Source organism: Cinclus cinclus, chromosome 5, assembly GCF_963662255.1.
Source record: "Cinclus cinclus chromosome 5, bCinCin1.1, whole genome shotgun sequence".
Taxonomy (NCBI): Eukaryota; Metazoa; Chordata; class Aves; order Passeriformes; family Cinclidae; genus Cinclus; species Cinclus cinclus.
In genome coordinates this window covers 63,771,142-63,798,115 of record NC_085050.1, presented here as the reverse complement: position 1 = coordinate 63,798,115, position 26,974 = coordinate 63,771,142, and the positions used below count along the sequence as shown (strand labels likewise).

Sequence of the window (26,974 nt, the reverse complement as noted above, 5' to 3'; positions counted from 1 at the left end):
TACACACATTTAGCAGAAAAAGTAGCCAAACTGTTTTGATGCATTACCCTAGCTGTGATGCCCTGCTTCTTTTCCCCTTTGCATGTTTTTAGTTTGGATTATATTAGATTTATTAACACATCTGCCTACAACCTGCTTCCTAGTCTGCATGAAACTGGGTTCTCTGAGAATGGCTATACCAGCTCCCAGGTATGTTCATGTGAGCTGGTATTTTACTTTATATAGCTTTTTCAAAGGTGAACTGGTGCATCACTTGACTGCAACTCGGGGAGCTGTTTACAGCACCTGTTAATGCATCACCTGGAGGTGTTTCAGTATTGAACTTCTCAAGCCTTGTACAGTGGGGGAAAGTGACTCACTCCCTCCTGGTGAAGCCCCTGAGCTCCACGATAGCTCCAGTTGGGAAACTGTACAGCAGACAGGGTGTACACTATCTGAATGCAAACATGGGACTTGGAAAGATCAATTACTTTGGCAATTTCTAACCACATTTGAATGTTCCAAATTATGAAGAGCTTAACAATTTCTGGTATGTCATGTGCTCCACCACATGCTTAGTAACTGGTAGAAATGGCCCTTAGCTGGAATTAGGAGTACAGATCTTGCTTCAGATAGACTTTAAGAGAAACTTGACAGAAAAAGGTCTTGCTTCCCCCAGAATGAACAATTAGTTGTCCTTGATGAGTACAGGAGAGAACATTTTATTTGCAGACTTTCTGCTTTCAGATTTGAACTGAGGGCATGATTAAAAAAATAATTCCAGTCTTGAAATCTAGGTGACAGATTCTATAAATCCACTAAAACACCAGGGAACAACCTTCTGCTCCACCCAGCAGGCAGCCACAGACACACAAATCCCAACACCCAGCCAACCCCTGTGCACACACTCTTCCTTGCTAATACAAGTGGGGTGCAGGACAGAGGTAGAGTCAAACATTTCCAATTGCACTTCCCTTAATAAATAAATTAATTATTCAGTAATATGGCAAAAAGATTAAGATGGGAACAGACAGGCAAAGGTTAGGGACATACTCAGGAGGCTGGTGTTTCTCTTCTGCCCCGATGGGCTGCTCTGCAAAGTGCTTACCGGAATCCCTAGAGCTTTTAGAATATTCATTTTACACATCGGGCAGGTACGATGGTCTAGCAGCCAGGGGTCTACACAGGACTTGTGGAAAAGATGCCTGCAATGAAAACCAGGATATCTTAATTCAAATGCACCACAGCGCAATTTACCATTTATTACCAGACGATTCTGAATTCCTTTATTTCAACTGGTGTGGTGTGTGACCTCTGCAAGGACTGCAGAACTAGGTCCTATGCACACAAGGCCAGAACGATCCCTGCAGCAACTCAAGCACATGTGAACATTTCAATATGTTTGGAATAAAAGACATACATATTTAGAGACTTAGGGAAAATACACAAAATGCATTAGCAAACTCCATATCTTTAAATGTTAAAGGCTGTCAGTAAAAAAAAAAAGCTGCTTGCTGGTAAAGGTAAAATTCATGTTAGTGTTTCTCAATAGTTCTACAGACAAACATGATTACACACAATTTAAATGTGAAGCCATTGAGGGTCTAGTACTTTTCAGGATAAAGGTATAAAGAAATAAACTGAATTAGAAAAAAGAAAGGACACCTCATTTAAACAGAAAAAAACAGTACAATGCTTTAAAAAATATTCTGATTTCCCTGCTCTTTAGAAGCTGCCCGTCAGAGAGAGCTCCCACACAATTTCCTGAAGGAATTGTTGCTAATCCTGTTGTGAGTCTGAAGTGACCACCAAGCACCTACCTGAGCCCTGTAGCTGTTGGGCACCACTTTTCCTAGACATTAACCAGGCAGAGGAACTGAAAGTTTCTTGTTTAGCTTTGCCTTAAACAAACTGATAATGACTGTAGAGATCTTTAGTGGGTGTACCTGACTGGCAGACTGTATTCTTTCTTGGGAGCATATTCTGTTACCCGGAATACTAGGAAACATTTCTTCACCCAAAAAGGGTGGTCAGGCATTGGAACAGGCTGCCCAGGAAAGTGGTATCTGGAGGTATTTAAGACGTGTGGATGCGCCACTTGGGGACATGAGTTAGTGGTGGGCTTGGCAGTGCTGGGTCCATTGTTAGACTTGAAACACCTAAATATCTGTATGATCCTAAGGCTCTGCCTAGAGCATGGCACATCGCAGTCTCTACAAGGAAATGCAATCTTTGAGAAAGCCAGAGTCACCTAATGTACCAAAGTAACTCAAAATATTTAACTGCTGCTTATTCAGCTGAATGGGTCAGCAAAGGTATTGGGCCACTGCATGGCAAATTATTGCATTCCTGTGCTTTGTATCACTTCATACAACTATGGGAAAGGGCAAGAATATTCCTGGAGGTTGATCTAGTCTAATTATATCAGCTGGCTGAGGTATCAAACCTCATTTGATTCCATATGTCAACACAATTAATCAAATGAAGCATTGTGATATTTGAATTTAAGCCACTCCTTTACTAAGGCTACTAAAGTTCACAGCTGTCCATCCAAACAAGACCTGACCTAATGGATAACAACAAATGAACCAGGTTTTGGTCTCTGTCCTGCTTAACATTTCCTTCCTTCTATCTTAGGAGGGGCATACTCAGCACATCATCAGACAAGCATTCTGAATAGGTAAAAGCATAAAGATACAGTTCTTAGGCATGTGTAATTTTACATTTAAAAGTCTAACCAACAGATGTTCTTGAGTTTGTTAATTTACAGAGGGTACTGAAAATCTGTCTTGCCTTTCAGCTACACGAAATAATGATGAAATTCTTGTCAGTGATTGGTTTTCTTTAATTATATAATCAAATTCATAAATATGCTTATTGGCAAATATCAGAAGCACGTTTGTGCCAAAATAATCAGTCCATTTACAAAACCTGAGATATTTATTAACCTCTCAGAAAACAAAACATATTTCCAAAATCTGTTTTGAATAAAAGATATATAGTTTCCACCAGGACATTTTACCATAGACTAAAAAATCCCCTTTTGTTTTCAATTTCCATCTTCAAAAGCCTCTATCAATCTAGGGTTCATATTAGAGAATTTCATGATGTTTGTTCATCATCAAAAGCTTGGAACACTTTCATGCCTTAAAGACTTTAAAGTCTGAAGTTCAGTGTTTCCAAGTTGGCTTCAGAAACAATATTCTAAAATAAATCCTAACAATGCCAAGTAATTTAAATACATGACAGATCTTGTCACTTTGCACTTCTCAATACTAATTTAGTACAGTGTATTATAACTCCATTAATTTCACATTTAATATGTACTACAGAAGGAACTTGATTATTTGACAGAAATCCACAGAATAATGGAATGCTACTGAAAATCAGGTAAAGATTTGCCTTCTAAAACTTTTGTAGAGCATGACACAACTACAGCTATTATAATATCTGTTTCAAACATGTAAACATTTGTGCAGAAAAGCAAGGTGGCAGGCTTTGCAGATTTGGATTTGAAAGTTTGTTAGGTATAGCACTATGTACATGCTTAGGGCATTCAACAAATTGTCAGTTGTTTTATGTTCCAAATTCAAGCAAAAGAAGGGTCAGGATAAAGTAAGACAAGAGCAACTGCAGTATTTCAGTGTCACATGGTAAGACAAAGACATCAAAAGATGAAGTGCAACAAAAATCCCTCCCTTTGCAGTTCTGACTGGTGCAAGTCTTAAATGGAAGGAGAGGATAGAACCACCATGGATGATTTCAGAAGTAATGACCCATACAGGGAGACAGTAAGAGAAGTTTCAAGCTCAGCCTCAGGACATGGCTTTGACAATGAAAGTCAAAGCTAGAAAAAAAATACAGGGTTTTTTTTTTTTTTCCCCTGCTGTGTGCAACCACATCCATTGCAAAATGATGTTGATTTGGATGGGTTGAAAAGTTTCCCAAAAGAACTGCAATTGATTAGTTGACAGAGAGGAAGGCAAGGCGTTCTAACAACCTCATACAAAAAGATTTCCATAAGGGAAAGGAAACAATCACTCTCCACCTCTCCCAGGGATAAGAAGCACAATGACGTTGTTTAAACTGCAGCAAGTGAAATCCAGGTTACAGAATAAGAAAGGCTTTGCCACAGTCAAGGTAATGAAGCACTGCAATAAATTAGCAGGGGAATTTGCAGTCTTCATCCCAGGGGAGTGCAGAGTGTGTTGGAAAAAGCTGCCAAGAACGACACGTGCGTGCCAGTGCCCCTGTGCTGTTCCAGAGGTGGTGCCTCCTGGGATCCCTCTTGCACTCTCCTGGGCTGTGCAAAGCTCATAGAGCACAAAGCAAAAGAACCTCAAAGTCCCAGAGCATTCCACTTAGTATTATCTAAAGAGCACTTCACATTTTTTAACTAGACATTGCTTTTGTTTGAAATGTATTTATGTTTTCTTTAAAGATGAGATTTTAATCATGCAAGAAAAAAAAATCATGTTGGACTAGGCCCAAAATAGTAATAACAATTATTATTATTATTGTAGTACAAGTATTGTAAAGCATTCAGCTTGCCAGCAATTCTGGGAGGCTTTTCTTCCAGATGAAGAGTAATTGTTCTCCTCCCACCTTCCACTCCCAGTCTCACCTATGCAGAAAGAGAGGTACATCCCTGATAATCCTAAGTAAGAGCATCAGTTGCCTGGATTAGACACAGGGCTGAAGTAAAGGATTTAGAATTTCTGTGAGAGACTGAGAAGCACTGTAGTATCCAACAAGATGGTTTGAGATTTGGGGAGGCGCATGTACAATATTATTTACTCCTGAGGAGGACAAAAGAAGATGATGATGAGGGTGAGAGGAAGGAATCAAAAGGAAGAATGTGTGTGATGAAGTAACTTTCACAGGAAGCTAAGAAAAAGAGAAAGCATGAGTGAACACTCTCTGAAATCAGAATTGTTCATGGAGTGAAAGTTCAGGGGAAAAGAACGAGCTGGAGCAAGGTCAGAGAATGTGTTTATTGGTGAAAGAAACGAAACAGCAAAAAAAAAAAAAGAACCTATTAGTCACTCAGCAGAAATAAGGTTGAAAGAAATGTCATGCTTCTCTATAGAAGTTTAGTAAAGTCAGTAAAAGTTGAGTAAAAGGCACACACTGGGAGCAGCAGGATCAGCACCTTCTCCAAAGCTAGAGCAGAAAAGACAATGGTGTTTTGGAGATGGAAGACAAGCAGAAGGAAGTAGGGCTGTGACAAGAGATGTCACTCTGGGAACAATGAACTTGGTTACATTTGACCTTGTGTCAGTGCCCTTAAAGACAACTTCAGAGATGTTTGCTCCCATTAAACACAAAACCAGCTGCAAGTCAATGCTTTTTACTTTTACCAAGTGTCATTCCTTATTTGTTTAGTATACTCTGTAGAGTGAAGTTTATTACTACATCAGCTGTGGGAGCTGCTTGATGAAGTCAGAGAGGAAGAAACGCAAGTTCACTTGGAATTCTCCTCTGAGCCTTCCAGAGTAGGGTACATAAAAGCAACTATCCCAGTGCCAGCAGAAAGGAAAGGACATTTGGAAAACAGCCCAAGTCCTAGTAAACATGTATCTGTTTGATTTCAGAGCTCATCTCTGCTATACTGGAGGTTTAATGAGGCTCCCATGTTAGAAACTGCACGCAGCTTAACCAAGGATGTCGGAGCAGGAAAACTACAGAGTCTGTAGGTCTTTATCAAGATATAACACACTTCTACTCCCTTCACAGAAACAGAAATAAATCCACTTTCTTTTGTTTTGGATGAGGAGATGAGATTGAAAAGAGCAGAAAGAATCATGACTACCATTTCACGTTTCAGAAGTTCAAACCCATGCAAGCATGTAAAACACTGCCCTTGCAGTTTGTGCAGCAGGAAAGCCAGGGTTGGTGAAATAGCTGCTTGAGAAAGATCTTTGAGGTTTTAAAATTCCAGACTGCTAAGGCTCAAACTGTGGCTATTTTACAAGACAGTTGTGCTACTGCTACCCTTTCAGCATGAGTCATTTTCTGGGCGACCTTTTATGTCAGCCAAGAGCCAAACACCATCTCTTAACTCTGGGTTTCCTACTCACTTTGCTTGATGCAATGCCGTGCATGACAAAGGCTCATTGAATTATGAGGTGGGACACAAGTGGAAGCTAAAGCTTAGACGTGTATTTAAGCTGTTTTACATCTACCTCCAAATACTGCCTATCTCTATCATGCAAAATTTCCAAGCTTTATTCTGCTTCCGTGCAAACGGGCTCGATGCCAAACCAAGGTTCACATTTTCTGGTAATTTATCTTTTTTTTTTTTTTTCCCCCCTGTATTTCTGCTTCATGAAGTGATGTGTTTGTGTCTGCTTGTAGAAAAAAAAAGTTCACATGCAACTTTTAATGGGGGGGATTTACAGTAGGTCAAATTTATGACTAATCTGTTGCTCTGTGTTAGCCATTTAGTGATGGCAGTAAACAGACTTAATGAACCACATGAACCAACAGAAATGGACAGCTTGTAACATTCAAATATCTAACTAGGGTACAACACAGCAAGAAAATAAACAAGTATTTTGATTTCTCAAGCCAGTGAACATGACTCAGGAGAAGAAAGAAGTTCTATTGAAAAAAATAAAATCTCTGCTTTATATGTGCAGCACTTCAGATCTGTATTTCTAAGGAAACCAAACACTGTTGCTCTCCTAGGGGCAGCTGATCCTAGGAAACTTCCTAGGAGAAACCCTCCATTAGGTAACACTTCACAAATGCCAATACAGTAGCACAAAGATGAATACAGCTGTTAGGGGTGGCAAGAGGCTGCACTCCTGTGTCACATCACTGCAGGTGGGTGTGCTGCACAAGGCATCTTCACGAGAGGCATATACAGCACATGCCTCAGTACATCTCTTTCTATGGCTGGGGACTTATTTTATTTTTGACAAAATTCATCCTTTTCTCAGGCCCAGGACAGCAAAAGAGGCAGCTCAATGGAGAGGAGGAGCCTGCTCTATCCCTGGCTTCTGTGGCCAGGGCTCACCTTCAAGTCAGAGGCAAATTCTCCTAAGGCATTTATACTAATTAAAAAAAAAAAAACAGTGAGGAAAACAGATGAATCAAAACTTTAGTATAAAAATCCCACTGAAGACTTTGTTATAGGCCCAGGTCAGCCAAAATTTCTGACTACCATACTAAACCCTCAGGGTCTCTCTACCATCAACACCAGTTTCACTTCACATTGAATAAAGAGGCATTTCAGATATCTTTACCAACAGATTTTGAATAGGCCAAAATGATAAACACCCCCCCTCCCCCCACCAAGTTCTCAGGTAATCTCATCAGTATAAAACTAAGAGCAGAGACTGTCTTGAAGAAGAGATTATTAAATCTAAAAGCACCTTCAATTTACCTGCAAGGCAATATCCTGACAACATCATTGGGCTTGTAGCCTTCGATACAAACAGCACAGTTATCAAAGTCTGGCTCAGTCTCCTACAGGAAAGAGAATATTTATCATATTCATTTTTTATTTTGTTAGTTAATCTCTTTGCATAAGAGCCTATGTGACAAAGTAAAACAGTCACTGAAGCAGACTGCAAATCCAGTAATGCATTTCAAAACCAGCAAGTCAGATTTTCTGACATATTTCCAGCTGGAAACTTGCACTGGGAAGCATGCAGATTTAGTTAACATGTTTTAACTTTCAGAATTTTCTCCATCTTTAACCGAATCCCCCTCTCTCCCCACTCCATTCCATCTGTAACTTGCTTTCCAGCACTCCTCCTCCACCTAAAGGACACAGCAGCTAAATAAGCAATTGGCATTTCTGTTCTGCCTCATTGTCCCAGAGGTCTGAAGGAATCCTCAGCACAGCATTTCATTTAGTAACAAGCATTTTGAAAAATTACCTTGTCACCTTTCCTGATCGTCCTGACTTGCAGCTTGCTGATTGCTTTCTTCGCAGCATCTCCAAGCCGGCGCTGCAATACAAAATTTGCTCTTCAGAAAAGAGCATCTCTTCATGCAGAAACCAAAACTTTTTCTCCCTAGGCTTCTTAATAATTTTAAGTACATAGAATAGGATAGTGTATAAATATAAGCATAACAATTCCTAACAAGGGCACAGTAGGTGTGCTACACTGCAGCAGTGTGTACCAATGTAGGCAACAAGCCCATTTGGGTATTCCACTTCTTCCCTCTCTTCCTTTAATGACACTTGTTAAAAAAAAAAAAAACAAAACAACAAAGATTGGGTAGTTAGCATAGTGAACACTGAACTTCATTCTTACATTGTTCCATAACTAGCTCATGATCTTGAGCAGGATATGACTTCTGAAAGTGAGCTGTTAATTTTTTAACCAGAAAACCTCTGAATAACCTCACCTGCCTTTTTTCCTGCAATACAGAGTTGCCTACTTTATAAATATGAGGTGGAAGCATCGGCAATTTCTTACAGGTAGAGCACCATATAGTCCTGCAGTAACATCCTGTCCAAACATAACCACTTGCTCATTCTTTGCCTTTCCATCATTCCCTCCAGTGGACCATAAAGTGATTACCACGTGATGTTTCTGACTGTTCTCCCGTATTTCCAAAACACTGTTACTCTGCTGGCAGGGTCACAGCCACCAGGATTAAAGTATGTAATAACAGCCTGACACAAAACACCCTGTCCTCAGACACTGAAGATGGACAAGTCTGCTCCTTGCAAGAGGCTGGGAACATGGAGGGGCACCTCACACAACCACTGCTCAGCACCCTGTGCTGTGGAACTTGTTCCTCTATCAGTGCTCCAAGGATTTGGCTGCTCACTTGTGCTAATCCAGCAACAAGGCAGTCTGGAGACAGACTCACTGGCTGGAAAAGTCTTTGGGAGGTCATGTACTCCCACCCCCTGCTCAAGGCTGGGTCAACTTCAAAGTCAGAGCTGCGTTAGTCGAGTTCTGAGTATCTCCAGGAAAGGAGATTTCACAACCTCTGTGGATAATTTGTTCCAGTGCTTAACCAATCTCAGTCTTTTTTCCTTCTCTAAACATACTAATGGAATTTCCCTTGCTGGTAATTTGTGACAATTATCCTGTGTACTTCCAGGAAGAGGCTGATTCTGACTCCTCTCTGACCACCCTTTCTGCAGCTGGAAGCAGAGCCCTTCCTCCTCCTCTGCTCCCCACCCACCTTAGTATGCTCCTTCACCCCTCCTCAGATGACACGTGCTTCTGCCTCCAGACCATACTGGTCACCCTCCTTTGGGCATTCCCCATCTTTTCTATGCCTCTCTCACATGGTTTCATGCAGCAATGCCCATTCCAATATCTTCTTTATAACAGTTCATGTTCCAATTTACCACCAATAAATGACTTGAACTCTTTCCTTCACCTCCTCTCCCCAGCCACATTTCCAGCCATGGAGAGAGACTTTGGTGACTCAGAAGACATTCAACTTTCTGAGCTGGGAAACTCTTGTGCCAGAGTTCAGAGAAGCCTGTCAGCAGGAAGGGTTTCCAGCTGGAGGGGGTGAGAGCATGAGGCCAAAAACTGAAGGAAGCTCGAGATTAGTTTATAAGTTGAGACCTAATCACCACACTGATATGACCAGTAAATGACTACTTTGGTCTTCAGATTCAATTAAAATCACTGGATTAAATTTAGAGAGTAAGTTTATTGGATTGAAAAGGCTGACAAAACACATGCAATATTGAAAGCAGAGTGCAATGTCAGATCTGGCTAAGGAGGTGAAAACAATCTTGGCTATCAGGAGATTTACATATGAGCTTTCCAGCAACTTAATTATGGCATGTGAAGGAGTATCTTGTAGTTGTACAACATTTCTTTCTGTGGTCCATTTTTCTCACAGCCTCCCTTAAATAAAAGAATCAAACGAGAGTTGGAAGCATTTCTTGTCAGCTATTTGGTTAATGTAAATCAAAGACAGACTGATAACAGATAGCAAGACGAGAGCCATTATGTCATGCTTCAGAATGTGCTTGTGATCCCTTTTTATCATCATTAGTACTTTAATGAATGAAATGTCGCAGTTCTTTTTTGCACATTCTTGAAGGGGAAAGGACAAGATTAAAAACTCATGTACATCTTTGATCTGCTTGCTTTCATGTTTGCTTTCTCTTATCTATCATAAATAGATAAGTTCATAACTTACATGTAAATGAGAGTAATTTGGTTTTTGAAAGAACAGGAATTTCTTGGACTAAAGTCACACTTTCAAAGGATTCTCCCATTTGAATGCAAGACATGCTATTAATAACCAATGATTTTCCCTAAAAGATGAGAGGCATTACAGCAGTTTAAGGGTTTAAACTGAGGCTTAGAGATTTACAGTCATAAATCTCATAATCCCATTAGCAAGGCTGCAACATTCACTACTGGACTGGAAGGAGTTAAACATATCAGGTGCAGTGGTCTTGAGGAGATGGCAATGCTCCTTAAAAAGGAAGGACAGTCACATGGAAAGCACCACTTATGTGTTCCTGAGAAAGTAAATCACTTTAAATGCTGTGGAAGAGAAGTTACAGTAAGTGCTTCCCCCTTAATGGCCTTACTGAACTACCACCTCTGCAAGGAGACCACCTTGTGCAGAACGAGATGCTTCACCAGCACGAGGTATCGGGCACATCTATCCACAGACAACGTCTGCAGACTCCATCATGACAAGGAAACATCTTCCCAAGCTGCTTCAAAGATTGACATCTCTATTCAGTGGCCCAAAACTCTCATTCCAAGCCACAGCCACCAGTCTTCGCACTCAGATAAATGCTGCACATGCTGACGGTCACATCCTAAAGATTAACCCAGGACACGCAAAGATCCTCCTCAACTCCAGTGCAATCACTGCCTGCTTTGGCTTTCACTATCCTGCAAAACTTAAGGAGCCCAACCAGTTTCAAAATGACTTCATAGAAAACTTCCGCTGAACAAGAAGTCATTGGAAAGAAGGGACATGGAAGAAATGTGCTAAACGAGTCTGGCGCTGAAACATCATCCCCTCTTCATTTTTCCATCTCACAAACAATAAAAAGAGAACTCTACTATTACTGGTGAAATATGAAATCTGACACACTGACAGGGCTGGTTTGTTGTTGTAGTTGCTGTTTCTAAGTCTGTGCCCTGTTACAGGGCTGTAACATCAGGTCATATTTTGCTGAATTCACTCTGGAACTTGTCATGTAATTTGAAACTGCTTCTAATTAGCTCTGCAACGTGAAGTTCCTTGATTTAAACAATTTCCACTGCCTTTTACAAACTCTCTCAACTCTCTCATCTTCAGGAGCCCTCCAGGAATAAGCTGCTGAAGAAACAGATTTTCTTGCATAAATTTATCCTCTTCATGACAAAAGGATTCATCATCATGGCAACCACCTACTTCCTGGATATCTTATTACGTGGGAAAAAAAGGTTCAATCATGTGAATATTACTACCTATCTTCTACTTCCATATGTAATGTACAGTTGTTTTTGCTAGAGGTACTCTTAGAAATTAAATGTATTAAAATAAAATTTGATACCTCACCATGTTTGTAGCTGGCTGTAGGTGCACAAGCCCATAGTGGAAGACAATCCTGTGCTCTACTGCATTAATTCCCAGCCAAGCTGGGATGAATAGGCCCTGGCATTCAGCAAGAATCTTTGAAATCCTGATTGTCCACTCATCAAAATCAGGCACCTAATTGGGCTAAGCTGTGTCTCCTCCTTCTGGCACATTAACTTAGATTTTGTACACATGACAAAGAAGACTGGTGGCTGAAGATGTAGATGGACTATGTCCAGGCTTCATCTCACTGTGTCGTCACAGGAAATGATTCCAGGAGATTTTTCAGTCTTTCTAGCTGCCTCTCTCAATAGCTGGGCTCATTGCTTTCCTGGTGAATAACTAATTCAGTTTGTTTTGGATTTACTGCTTGCTCAGAAACTTACTCCCAGTGAAAGAAGGGAAGCGCACCTGGAAAGCAGAGTCACCAGATAAAGAAGGACTAGACAAAAGTGTTTATGAGGATTGACAAAAGGACATTATGATTTTAATCAGAGATTTGTGATCCCATCCTTGAGCTACAAGAAAACGTATCAAAGAAGAAAAACCCCAGAACTTGATGGAAAACAGAGAGGAACACCCATGGGAAGGGCAAGAGCAAGCTGAGCTCTTCTCCTGAGCTACCTACATCATTACATTACATAGGCAGGACTAAAAGAAACAAAACTAAAAAGCCACAGCAACCCGTTAATACAAATCACAGAGTTTTGTTTGTATATTTCATTTTTCATATGAAAAGAGCTAAAAAAGAGATTAGATGTCGGACAAAACTGTATGAAGAAAAATGCATGAAGACTTTCTAAGTTGCCCCCCATTATTGCCCAGTTTTGCCCCCCCCCCCCCCCAAATTAATAAGATACAATTACTTAGGAGGCATGCTTTCTAATACCCCTGAAGAACAGAACTAGTATAATAACCAAGTTATTAAAGCCCCTCCACAGGATAACTGCTAGTGTACATGATGGTCTCATTCACACTTTGGAAAGAAAATACTCTAAAGGAAATATGTTTGAATATATAAACACACCAGTTTCAAACTATAACATATTACCTGAATGAGCTTTTTATTTTGCTGAGTTTCATGTTTATGTATGTCTATTTACACTGTATAATTGCCTGTATAATTACTTGATTGAGAGCACACTTACTCACACACACAAATTAGGCACGCATGTGCTTTTGCAGACAAAGCATCTAAAAATTATCACAGCCATTGCAGTCACAGCGAATCTGCTGCCAATGATGTTCAAATTCCAGCTGGGATAGTCTCATTCTTGCTATCCAAATTTTTCAGACTGTATATTTAAAAGGAAAATATATCCTTTCTGTCTGTAAATACAGAACAGCTGCTCTATCTCAGAGGAAGCATGAATTTCAATGGGGGAAGGCGAGGGATTCCTACATGACAAGTATTAGTTACAGAGTGTGCAGCAGTCCTTTTCTCTACAAGATTATTATTCATAATCTAAGTTTTACCTTTTCTGCACAATAAGCAAGGCAACCGTCCTGGCCCTGACAGTAATTTATTGAGGGTTAAACCTCTCTGAGTTACAGTGCTTTTTTTTTTTCTGCAGTAGATGGTTAACTCTTCAGATTTCGTACCTAGATAACATTTTCTACTGTACCAATTGAATGAAATGTAGAATTCTGCTGAGACAGTTACATATGGACAAGAAAATATTAAATTTATTATTACTGTTGCTATTATTATTCACTGCTGAACTACCACGAAGATGGACAGTGCTTTATAAAACCTCTGGTGCTGACTTCAGCTCTATAGACTTTTTATTTCTTTCAAGGGGTTTGGACAAGATGCCAAAACCAATAGCAATGCTTTAATAACACTGGTGGCTATCACTACAGTCCTCTTCAGTGATCACCGTCAAACAAAGAGGGACATATTTGTCTTTCTAGCCCAAGATCCTTCTAAGGAAACATTAAAGTGAGATTATTTTTATTCCTTTTTTCACTTATCATGAACCATTGTTTCACACACACATAACTCACAGTGTTTTAAGCCAGCATTTTGATTTCAAGGGTCTTTAGTTATACACATTGCTGTGACATTTGGCTGTATGTACCAAAACAATCTTTTCATAAATAAACACCACCTTTCTGCCTATTTTTTTGTGTTTAGTGTAAGAAAAAAACCCCCATAATATACAGACACTCTTAGTTTCTTTTTTTTTTTCCTTGAACCCCATCTATATTGACAGACGTCTTGGCTTTTCCCAGCCAGAGTAATTTTTATATTCCTATTCTTATCACTTTCTTGGGTTTTCTTTTGGCTTTCTGTTTTTACGACACACTGACAATTTCTTTAACTTTTACTTCCATAGTAAATCGCGTGGTGATTTTTTGGAAGCACAGACAGTTATTCCAGCCCTGCTCACCTGATTTCTGTCTCTGGCATTTGCGTAGCGGAACCTCTGGATGTAGTAGAAGACCAGCCATGCCAGGGAGATGATCATCAGCACAATGAAGGAGATGGAGACGAACACCACCGAGGTGCGGCTGACGTACTTCTGCAGGTTGCGTGTCCCGATGGTTATGTACATCATCACAGTAATGTTCCTCTCCAGGAGGTTCACTATCTCCTTTCCTTTGGGTTCAGGAATCATTATTGCCACAACATCTTCTAAGCCTATTAGTCAGAGAGAGAAAAGGAACCTTAAGTAAAACAAGTGATCACCGAAAGGCAACCATAGAATCACAGAGTAACCTGAGGTGGAAGGGACTCACAAAGATCAGTGAAGTCCAACTCCTGGCCCTGTGCAGGACATGCCAAGAATTCCATCATGAGCCTGACACCTTTGTCCAAATGCTTCTTGAACTTTGTCAGGCTTGGGTCTCTGACCAGTTCCCTGGGGATCCTGTTCCAGTGTCCAACCACCCATTGGGTGAAAAATCTTTTTTCAATATCCATCCTAAACCTCCCCTGACACAGCTTCAGGCTGTTCCCTCTGGTCCCATCCCTGCTCACTGGAGAGAAGAGATCAGTGCCTGTCCTGCTGCTTCCCCTCCTGATGAAGTGATAACCACACTGAGGTCTCCCCTCAGTCTCCTCCAGGCTGGACAAACCAAGTGACCTCAGCCACTCCTCACAGCTTCCCCTCAAGGCCCTTCACCATCCTCACGGCCTCCTTTGGACCCTCTCTAATGGCTTCATGTCTTTTTTATATTGTGGCACCCCAAACTGCCCCCAGCACTGGAGGTGAGGCTGCCCCAGTGCAGAGCAGAGCAGGACAATCCCTCCCTTGCCCAGCTGGCCGTGCTGTCCCTGATGTCCCCAGGACAGGGTTGCCCTCCTGGCTGCCAGGGCACTGCTGACTCACATGGAACTTTCCATCGAGCAGGACCCCCAGGTCCCTTTGCACAGCGCTGCTCTCCAGCCTCTCCTTCCCCAGTCTGTCCGTACATCCAGGGTTGACCCATCCCAGGGGCAGAATATGGCTCTTCACTTGTTAAACTTCCTACAGCTGGAGATTCCTCAGCTCTCTGATTTGTCCAGCTTTGGCAAAACAGTAACAGGAAAGATGTGCTTTCTTCTGCCCTTCCCTCCTGTCTACCAAGAGGGAAGTCAGATGGATCTGGTGAATGTTTCAACTGAACCCACTCATACAGTGTGTTTCTACATACTAATCTTGGTGAGATACGTAAAATGTGCCCCATAGGTTGACATAAACACAGATTTCTAGCACTGCTGAGGCTTATCTGGATGATGTTGCTTTAAACACTGCAGAAAGGGAGGCACACTGCACCCAACACTCCATTTACATTTATCACAGTCTGTTTTGCAGGGTCATGAGTCTGTCAGAGAAGCCCCTCCAAACTCTGCATTCAGATGAGAAACACTTTCAATCACAGATTCCCACATGGCTTCATAACTGGAATGTGCCAAAGCATCACTGCTCTTGCACCAGGCTGGCAACCAAAAAGCAGTTCAACATGTTCCCAGTGGTTCCTCATTGCCCAAGCCCATACAGAAATTTGGGACTCTCTGCTGGGAGTTAGACTCTCCAACTGATAGAAGTTTAAAGTCAAAAGCGCTGTTTAATTCCACAAAAAAATTGCCTCTGCACCCTAGATCAGCCCCTGGCACAGTGTGCAGCATGGCCCTGCAAGTCAGCCCAACTGAGGCAGCAAAATCCCACTATGGGATGAAGCAGGGACTTCCTACAGTCCTGCCAAGCCTTCTGTACTGACCCTGTGAACTGGGCCCTCCACCAGTCTAGCTATCCTCAACTCCACACCAGTTTTCCTCTCTGCACAGCACTGTTTGGTGTTACTCGCATCACACATTGCTGAAACCATTTTCTTTTCAGTTTTATGTCCCCTGTGTATATAAAATATACGGTCTGAAATTATTTGGGATTCACCAGGTTGTTAAATGCCTTTTATGGCCTCACAAATAAACTATCACTGCTGTACAATTTAATATTAGGGATATTCTATTCTTTCACTTCATGAAACAAGCATGTAGGCTATTTTTACATCTAAACTGTGTTTTGTAATAAACAATTGTTCTAAGTAGCTAAGGACAGACAGGGTGTATTGCAATGTAAAAAATGTGCTAGGAACAACAGCAAATGAAATGATCACAAAGTGGTATTTACAAAGGTACAAACTGGGGGTGTCTGAACTCAAAGAGCTATGCTGGGGTGGGGCCTCAGAATTTCAGAGGACATCCCCAGGAAATTGGCTGACATGTTGCTAATCCCATGGCTATCTGTATTTTGACTGCAGCAGGAGGAGGAAGCACTGTGTTCATAGGGACATTCATGGAAGTGGGAAGGGAACACTCGGCCACAAACGGAGGCGTGGGAAGGTGACTTGCATATTCAGCAGCACCCCTCTCTCTCCAAGCTGGTATCCCATGTGAGCTCCACCAGTGCAGCACTGTATCCTGATCTTCAAAGTTCAGCTCAGACATTTCTTCACTAAAAAGCCCTGGGAGTCATAAACCAGGTATTCAAATGGATTTGGATGCTGAAGGCCACGAAGCAGGACTTTGGATGTACAGAGGGTGGTGGTGTTCAGCAGAAAACACTAATTGTGGTGGAAACTTGATAAATTCTGCTGGGTACCTGGATCTGCTGGAGGCACTGAAATAGCTGTGGCACACTGCAGCCACTCACAGAAACCTGCTGTGAAGCTGGGAACTGAGCCCTCCTCTCTCAAGTCTCAGAGCAGAAGTGCAAACACCACCCCTCTCCCTCCCATGAGGCTTTCCATCAGAACACTTCCCCGATTATGAACAGGTTTATTATGTCAATGAGCAGATGGGATCAACAATTTGGCCCAGTCAGGAGTTTTAGATATCCATGACTGGAAACTGAACCTTCCTGCTGATACTCTTCTATAAAGCATTATTGTTTTTTCCAGCTATTTCCCTTTATTTTTTTCCACCAACAGTCCACCATCAGCAGTCAAGATAAATCTAGCCTTGCAACTCTTCTGATATCTATTTAATACAAAAGGCTAATGCAAACATTACCCTAATGGCCTAGGGAGAATATGCCAAGTCTCAAAGTGGCTGAGAAGGGCACTGGTGCCATGCCAGTAATTTTTCTGCAGTCAAAAGAAAAATTTTTGGGAACAGAGTTTAGCTTAGTCCACATGGCTTCCTTTGTTCTTTTCCCCATCTTAAAACATAAAAAATAAAATTTTTAAATTCATTCTATGGGAAAACCAAAGCACCAATCTCATGCATAGCCAAAAAGAACCCACAGTGAAAAATTTCACAGCTTAAATCAGTAAATTTAATCAAATGCCCTCAAAAGCCACCACTCTGTCCAACTGACTTATCCAGTACTGACCTTCAACTATTTTGACATGCAAAGTAGAAGACACTGTTATTCCAAGAGGAAAGCAGCTGCTTTTATTTATTCAAACCCTTAATATATTAAAATTTCAGGCTACCTGGTTATTTTCTTGGAAAACATTACCACTTGTAATGAAGCATTGGTGGAAAAAATAACCAAAACAGTGACAAATAATAATCAGATAATTTTTATGTTTTACTGAGTTTATGATAATTTCTCCATGACATTATAGAGAATGTTATTTATCAATCATGTTATTAAGCCAAAATAGGTTCATATTAGGAAGAAAATAAATGAAAAAGAAAGTAATTTATTTATCTTTTCTCTCTTTTTAAACAAAATAGTTACACATTATTACTGTATTACCTCACTTTCACATAAGCTCCAACATACATAAAAAGTATGCAAATCAGAGAAGGGAAATAATGTAATGAGACATCAGTGTTAGAGGTGCATTTTTATGCCCAAGTACACATTTGTTCAATAGATTTAAAAAGAGAAAGGATCTAGTAACATGTACTGATGCTTCCCTGGCAAGTTAAATGTTACCACTGCCTTTCATTAAACACTCCCACAGTGGGAACTGCATTTTGTGGCACTCTTGCTCCCTAACACATTTCTTTTTCTGGCCAACATTAATGCAGAGTTTGACATGAATGTTTAAGTAGCTGTCAGGATGAATCAGAGATTCATAAATCAAAGGTATTCAGGCTTCAGTGAATGAATTTTATTTTTCCTATTTTTTTTATTTTTTGGCTAAGGAAACATTTAACATTATCAGTGTTCTCTCCTAATGAGCCAATAACCAAACAAGCAAGGTAGAATACAGGCATTTGGGATGATTTAAGTAATTTTAACTTGCTGAAGTGTATCTGCCCAATCAAATATTTCTGGGTGGAGAAAATACATGCTTTGGAAAAAGATCTGGAAGACCCTCTCCAAACCCACCCTCTCCATGCAGTACTTGGCTATGGAAATACATTTCAGCAGGTATGCCTGCATGCAAAACCTGCAAACTTCAAGGGTAACCATCTATTCACTAGTGACAGAGGGAATGAAAGACTTTAGTGCAGAAACAGTGGCTTTTGTAGAAGAAATGAACGGGTTTTACATCCAGAAGATGTACATAAATGCTACACCCTGGCTGCAGGCTGTGCTCAGAAGCTTGTGATATTCCTTGACTTTGCTCTGGGAGCTTCAGAGGTGACACTGAACACAGTCCTCTCTTCTCATTAGCAGTCAGGCCCAGCAGTGGTGGGGCTGCTCCTTTAATGCATTGTCAGTTTTTGATAGAGGCTCTAAAATGTGGTCTTTCTAACATTTTAGAATGGGCAGTGTAATTTTTCATGCTTGGCAGAAGCTAGAAGTCAGTCAGAGAAGTTAACTGAACTATTTGAATAGAATTTCACTTTGGGAGGCATATAGAGTCTTCTCTCCAAGACATCCTATCAAGATACAAATAGAAGGTTTGTCTCATATTGCAGATTAAAATCAAGTAGCAAAGTGCTTACTCTTACAGATTTTCTAAGTGAAAATGCAAACACTATTTTGAGTTCAGAAATTGCCCTGACAGTGTTCAATCCAGCTCAGAGCCCAGGAACAGAAACTTCACAGGAAGAGCCTAAGCAATTCTTTCTTACTTGAAGAGATTATTTCACTTTTAGGAATCCATTCCAGTAACCAGCAGCTATTGTACAGAAGCAAATCAGACACAAAAATCCAACCAATTCCACATCCCACCCAGCCCATGGTCCATGCCAGCCCCAGTCAGTGCCAGGGAGTTCAGTGGTGGTGGTGGTGCTTCCTGGGAGCTCAGCAGTGCTCCCTCTGCCTAAGGACTCACTGTGCTGCCAGCCACAGAGCTCTCCTACCACAGCTGGTGCTGCTGCCTACACCCCTGTGAATGGATTTTACTCTATGGTCTGGATGATGGGTTACATTTTAAAGCAAATTTGGAGCAAAGAACAGACATTTGTTTAAAAATACCGCTTTTTTTCTCTCTCCAGAACAGCAACTTGGCTGAAAAATTACTGCTGAAGAGAATGAAGAGGACTCCATGGTGATGATGCTGTGGTGAATGTCTAAGCTATAGCCAAGAAAGGTCTGTTTGGCCATCAGAAGATACTACCTTCTGTTGCAGATCTTGCTCTCTTCAAAAAGAGCATTACTTTATATTTGTGTTTGGTTTCTTTCCAGTGAAGTTAGATGAGAAATGGTATATATGTTAATGAGAGTGCCATGAAAATTGCTCTAATATAGAATCATAGAAAAGTTTGGGTTGGAAGGGATCTTCAAGATCACCCAGTTCCAACCTCCCTGCCATGGGCTAGAGATGCCACTCGTTAGATCAGGTTCCTCAGGGCCCCATCCAAGCTGGCCTTGAACTATCTCAGTTGCAGATAGTTGAACTACGATCTTCATAATTGCAACAAGGGTTCCAAGTCCTTAAGACTTTATCCACTGAGAGCTCAGTCTCAGTTCTTCTATTCTGTATGGTGCAATTATAAACTGATCATAATAACACCTGCTACCTGTTTTTCTCCTTAGAAAAACCCAACAACTTAGCCTTACATTATGTTTTTGTAAACTCAAAAAGTACATTTGAAAATCAAAGCAATATTTTCACAAACCTCATTTCTGAGTTTCACCCAATTTGGGGAAGAAGAAGCATAATGCTGTTTAAACAACATCCTAGACACTTACGTAGTGAGAAATACACTAAATGGGGAAAACATGAACTTTCTGGTAAGAAATCGAAGTGGGTAAAAGTGCTCCTCCCTGCAGGAACCTTTCCCTACTGGGCATTCAAGGCATTGGTCTCAAATTGAAGTATCAATAAATGATACTACAGGAAAAAAATTGGCAGGAGAAGAGCAATATACAGTAAGTGGCAGTAATACACAGTCAACACATCATGTGTCACAGGTGAATGACTACAGACTGTCATCTATAATCTCTTACATAAACTGTCTCAATGCCAGAGGACTAGAAAGGACATCAATTTCTAATGAGGTTTCATAACACATATGGGCAGCTGCAGATCACCTTGCCCCAAGTTATTCAGTGAGATTCCTCACCTAAGATTTTTAAGCCAAAAAGGTGATTCTGAATAAAATAGGAAGGGTTTCACATGAGAACATAAGGGGTTGAAGCACAGGATCTGGGTGGTCAAAACATACAAGAGCAACCTGGTACAAAAAACATCAAGGGACAACAAACTGCTGAAGGCTGGGAGAGCCATTCTGGAGAGGCAGAATTTAATGTTTATCCCGTGCTTTTTCTCTTCCCCAGGCAGCTGCTGTTCACCATTATGAGAAACAGCATCTGAGACAAGCAGACCTTTGGTCTCAAACCATAATTTTGTTTTCACACTAACTGGGAACTGAAAGTTTTGACTTCCTTAGAGAGAAGAAAGATTAATTCATGATATCAAAACAACAGGGCCAAAGTCAGAGGTGTGATCACACCAAGAAGTCTCTGGCTAAGCCAAAATAGGGAAACCGCACCTGTTTATCTGAGACCAGTGATGAACAAGGAAGGACTGGGGCTGAGGCAGTGGGTGCCTCTTGCTTCTCAAAGCCCCAGTGAGGGACTAACTCAAGGCAGAAGGGTGAATTTTTTTTTTTTTGGTGAAGGCAGGAGGGTGGGCTGGTGGCTCTGAGCTCTGCACCACGTATGTGAACACCAAAAGGTCCAGCTCCCCCCACAGGGGTATGAGCACAGCATAAAGCAGAGGGAAGCAGCAGCAACCCGTGAGGTGCCTGCATCCTCCATCAGCCCTCGTGCTGAACATCACACCCGGGTCCTGCAGACGGGCCTGGCCAGCTCTTCTCTCAGTGCCCATCCCAGAAAGGCATTCCTGTCACCAAGGGCAGGGGACTGGTGAGGTTTTAGGCAGGATTTCAGCCTGCAGAGCAGGACACAGAGGTCTTTGTCCACCCACTTGTGTGACCCACAGGCACTGCCATCCCCTAGGTACCCCCATGGAGCAGCCTCTCTGCCCTCACACCCTGTTGGGTGGAGGAGGAGAGATGCCAGCAGAGATTCCAGCAAAGCAGGAATGCTGCTGTTCTCTGCTCCCACTGCTGGAACTGAGACACACCAGGCAGGCAGAGTTATCGCCCTTCCAGGGTGTCCAGCCTGAGAAGAAAAAAAAATGCAGGGAAAGGCCAGAAGCAAAGACAGCCGAGCAGCACATAGCCCTGTTTTTGTGGGCATCAAGCTTCTGAAGTTATCAGAACACAAGGTTTCACCATTTAATACTTTTTTCATTTTTTACCACAGAGCCCTCACTTTGTGATAATGTAGGTGCTTTCATCTCCTCACACCCGCATTTCCAATTTGTTTTCTGTGTCTGTTATAAAGCAGAGAGATATTTCCCTCAACTTACCCTCTCACTAATTTCCTACTTCTTCTTGGCACTGCTACCACTCACCTTGGTCCTTTGCCCATCTTCCAAAACATTTAACTATAAACCAGGTTTCCTTTAAAAGGCAAATGCAGCAACCATGGCAAGAGCAGCAACACCTCTTCCCTACAGCCCTTCTCCCTTCTGCAAAAGAAGGAAATTAAGAAATTCTTTTACACAAACTATTTTTGTTCCTTAGACAATCTTATTGCTGTGAAACACTTGTCATTGCAGAAGCACGAGTATCTACTAGGATAATTAAGTAAAATGTAGAGAAAAAATAGGTACTGATGTAAATGACTGACTACAGCATTTAAGTAAGGGATATAAAAGTTTGCTATTCTGTTCTGAATTGGACAAAAACAACCTCCAGCAGAGCTGTTCTTGGTTCATTTCTTTTGATACTAAATCCAGGAGAGGCAAGATGCCTCTGACTGTGATCTTTACTGTGAAAAGCAGCTTCAGACACTTTATTACTGTTTAGGGACAAAGATTTCTGTTCATGTTTTTGTAATCAATGCTGATCTTGCTAAGGCTGTAAGAGCTCAGAATATATTGACTTTCTCTAAATTCTATGCAGCAAAGGAAAAAGAAGTAAACAGCTACAAAGGTCACAAAATCAAATTCAGCATGATACCTGCATTTTTCCTAGGCTTCTTTCCTTCTTTCTGAGTGTCAGCTCATCAATCTGCTGAACTAACCAATGCTAATGAACCAATGTAGTTGTTCTTTTTCATAATTACAGTAAACAGGCTGTGCATCAAGAGGTTTACTTAGATCTCAACCCAACCTAAGGCACAAATTATTGAGACAGTTATCTTAACCAGCATAGTACTTCATTATAATTGCTAAGCCTTTGTACTGAAGAGCTCCTAGAATTTTTCCTCAGCTTCTAAACCACATATATATACTGCTAATGGCATATGCCACTTGTTTTCTGTATTGGCATTTGCACTGGGATGCTTATGGGGTTTTTTTCTAATGTACCAGGGGGCCAGACAGACTCCTTCATGCAGGCATTACAGCTCAGCTGCACTCCAATTCAGACCAAAATATGCTGTAGGGATAATTTATTAGTAAAATACAACCTTTTCAGAGTTCTGGCAAAACACACCCACTGTCTAAGGCAGAAGATGCTTTGCTATTTTCAGTGGAATTGTGCCAAAAGAAAATATGCCTTAAATAGTATCTTATGTAGTCAGGGCAGAGTACAATACAAACACACACCATTTAACATGCCTAGTGCTCTCAGAAGGGTGTAAATATATATTCTCTACACAGACAAAATGCTACCATTATTATGGAGATTAATCATTATTACTACATGCATTATTACAAAGTTTTTAATCCAAACTTAAGACACAGATTTGGTGGGTTTTTTTTCATGTACTGACCAATCCTGCCCACTTACTTGTGATATGAGAGAAAGTATGAAAAAAATATTAGTGACATATACTAAATAAACAACACTTGCCCCTGGAAGGTAGAGACTCATTAGGAAATTTCCAAGCCATTAAAACAGGAAGAAAGGGAAGAAGGCATGTATGCAAAAATATAATTTCAACAAAAATGCCTGAGTTCCAGTCCCTGGTTCTCATCCAGTGAGAGATGAGAACATCACTGGTCCAAAGACTGGAACTGTACCAGTACCCAGTGCAAGGCCAACCAGTTTCAAAGGTGCTGTGGCACCTGCAGGCTGGTGAGGGCTCTCCTAGCACCTCCTAGGCACAGCAGGTCACCCCACCAGTTAGCAGAGCCACCTCAGCACTCCATTTATTGTGCAGGAACAGCTCAAAGTCTGCCCTGGCTTCCCTGCAATCTCCACTTCCACAGTGACTCAAGAATGGGACACCATGGGCTGCAGACTGGATATCAGGGAATTAGGGATGCTGTCTCCTCCTCAGAGAGGCAGGACTGTGCACACCTTCCTCCTCATCAAACCTGCCAGTCAGAGCAGCCTTGCAGGGCATGTGTTTTTCTCTTCCCTGAGGTTCAGACAGCTCTGATTGAAGCCACACACAGCTCTGATGGCTCTGTGTGGGCTGGAGTGGTTTGTGGTTCAAAAAGCACAGACTGAAAGAGTAAAGAGCTAGAAAAGAGCGTGGCGCATCTGCTGTGGCTTTAGGCAACGTGGCTGGGCATACTCCAGTTCAAGTGACCCTGAACTAACTGGACAAGAAATGGACTCAGAGCAACAATCTGGAGATTTCATAAAATTACTTCTGGGAATTTCCTCTTGCCGCACTCAGGGAAAACTTCCCCAGAGATGCAAAAACTGCTTTTACCAGTCTGTGATAAGAACAATGAATTACAATGGAGCAAAAAAAGAGAAAAGAGGGAAAAGGAATGGCAAAAAGCAAAATAAAAGGATAAGTAAGTCACATCTCAGGAAGAAGGTGAGGAACACATCAGCAGAGTGAAATAAGCCAAAGCTGAGGCAGCCTATCACCAGCACACTTCCAAAACCTCCAACATTGCTGAACATCCATCAGTGCCATTAGATTTGTACAAGAGTTTTCCAAACCTCAGCAATATGTGCCATTAGCTCTCTCTTTTCCAAGCTGAGTGATCCCTGTCTTACTGAGCCATTCCTCATATGGAAGCCATTCCATACTTTTGAACATACTTTTCCATATAGGGATTGGATAGCTTTGATTAATAGTGGCTCGTTTGCCAACATTTTTTTTTGTAGTTGTTCAGCTGTTCATGCTCAGCTGAAGTTGTTGCCACAAGCCTGATCCACCTTCTTTTCCACCTTCTGCTGGTGTCACAGGGGTGACAAGTTTTTGCACCTTCTGCAAAAGCAGCAGTTGAGTTTTCACATACTAAATAGCCCTCATCTGCTTTAAGCAGTGATAACAAAGTCATTCTGAAAAGTACAAAGAAATACTGGAATTATTTTTCAGTTCAAGCAACCCTTTCCTTTGTATCTTCCCAGCTCCTTGGAAAACTCCCAGGGTCCCTGGGACTCCTGTGGGTCCAGCAACAGGGGCCCTGTCTCAGCTCATTTTACCTCAGACATAAACACAAATAACAAAGTCTCTTTTGGTTTTTGTTGGAGCAATCTTGTTTGCTCAGGAACCTTGTTAGGGAAACCTTCAATTTTGAGGATGGGGCAGGGCTGCTCAATCTCTGGCCTTCATTTCCGGGCATCATGGTTAAAAGCTGATTAAAACTGGGGACCTATTTCATACACTGAAATAAAAAATGTAAAGTCAGCATAAATCAGACAAAAACCAGGGCAAAAGTATATTGTGTGGGTAATAAAAATTCATCTCCTTTGTCAAGAAATCAAGTTTTATTAGACTAACACTCTCAGTTTCGCAATTTTCCAGCTGTCCCTACAATTCCTTGGAGTAAGCAATCCTTAAAATGTCTAGTAAAAAAGAAAATCAAGCAGAAGATAAATATTAGGTCTTTCCTATATGATGAACACACTGACATAGTTAATTATCTACAAAAATGCATACAGATCTGAATAATTTTTTAAGAACTATGAGAGCTTTTAGAGTAAAATACAACTCTCATTATGTTACAGGGGTCTCTGTACATCATGGGGGGCAATAAACTCCTTTTTGACTATGGTGTCAGGGTTACCTACACACACAATTTAGCAAGTGGTTGGTTTATGTGATAAAAACAACACAGAGTAACACCAACAGAGGCATAATTAAGAACAATGAGGACAAAATTGAGAACAAGCCACCTAAAAACACTGCTTTGGGGTGGTGGAAGGTTCTCTTAATTATATTTTTGGTTTGTTTGGGGTTTCTTTCACCTGCATGAATCATCTTGGTTTTAGACAATATTCCTCTGATTGATTCAATTTTCAGCTCTATAGTAACTGTAATTAGATTTAACTTTGTCTGCTGCTCTTCAGTCTAACTAAATAACCAGGCTGAGCCCTGACTCCTATAGAAAAAGAATGGTGGAAGCAGCTACAATTGTCCCTGCACCATTCACAGCCCCTGAGCTCTCTCTGTGCCAGTCTTTAGCAGTACCAGCAAGCACTCCTACAAGCAAGGTGGTATTTCTAGGAACAAGGAAGTCAAAATGGGTAAACAAATCAGGGGATAAAAAAAAAAGACCAAAAAAAAACCCCAAAAAACCCAACCCAACCAACCAACCAACCAATCAAAAAAACCCAACAAAACAAAAACAAGCGGGGGAAAAAAAGGACTGAAAACTGGAAAGTCTGACAGAATAGCCAACCAAAATAAAATCTGCTAAATCAGGGTAGAGTTCAGAGGTAACCTAATGGTAAAGAAAAGTACAGTCTTGGCATTTATAAACAGGAAACAATGAGCAGAAGCAAAAAAGAACTGAGAGAAACAAAATAATGGAAATGCTTGTGGGTGTGGAAAGGGTCTTTTGGAGACACCTGAAGGATTTGGTCAGCTTTATTGAAAACAGGACCAGGAGATGACTCAATTACAGGTATACACATATAACGTGCATACAGATATATATCTATACTTACATATATGCATCTGCATATTTGATCTGAATAAGAGGGTCTTTGTCTGCATTGGAAAATGTATACCCTAAAGTATTAAGATAGTCTTTTTAAATCAGAACTGCATCAGAAATAAATTAAGGAGTTTTAAACTGTGAGAGTGATTAGACAGGGAAAGACGATTTTTTGGGACGAGCATGCCGACTGAAACTTGGATTATCCTTAGTAAACAGACCAGAAAAATGCAAAAACCCCTCTGCAATTTTTTAGATGTGTACCCTGGCTCCTCAGAGACTTTGAAACAGAGATGGTAAACTCCCCTGGTCTTATGTCAAGCACATTCAGCTGAGAAGAGAATTTTGCAAAATATGAACTTTTCTGTGTCTTTTTCCACACGGACAGAAGTCCAAACATGGGTTCAGCAAGGATGCACATGTGTATGAGAGTGTGTGTGTGTTTATTTGAGTCACCAATACTTTTCTTGGCAACTGTAACTCCCACTTGCATTTGGGCTTAAAGGAGCACGAGTGATGAAATGAGATTATTTGATGGGAAGTTTAGGAGCACCAGAGGCTGCTGTTCACACGTGACCCTCACTAGTGAATTCCCTAATGTTTATTATTGAGCTAGTCATCCGTGGCTCCAGGAGGGAGGCTGGAGAGGCACCACAACCTGCACATTACCAAACACACATGATCTTTCATAAGGTGATGTTCCAGCTTGAGCTCAAGAGCAGAAAGCCTAATTCAAAACAAGAAACAGAACAAACAAAAACATACTGGG

The 26,974-nt window shown here is 41.1% G+C and overlaps 1 protein-coding gene across 1 annotated transcript in view; it reads right to left on the bottom strand.

The window, feature by feature from the left end:
- RNF150 (ring finger protein 150) overlaps positions 1-26,974 on the bottom strand; it is a 100,835-nt gene that overhangs the window by 24,751 nt on the left and 49,110 nt on the right. The window contains exons 2-5 of the mRNA XM_062493934.1: positions 13,896-14,146; positions 7,869-7,940; positions 7,370-7,452; positions 1,088-1,184 (exon numbers count right to left, since the gene is read on the bottom strand). Coding sequence (XP_062349918.1) covers positions 1,088-1,184; positions 7,370-7,452; positions 7,869-7,940; positions 13,896-14,146 — 503 coding nt within the window. The remainder of the gene's footprint in view (positions 1-1,087; positions 1,185-7,369; positions 7,453-7,868; positions 7,941-13,895; positions 14,147-26,974) is intronic.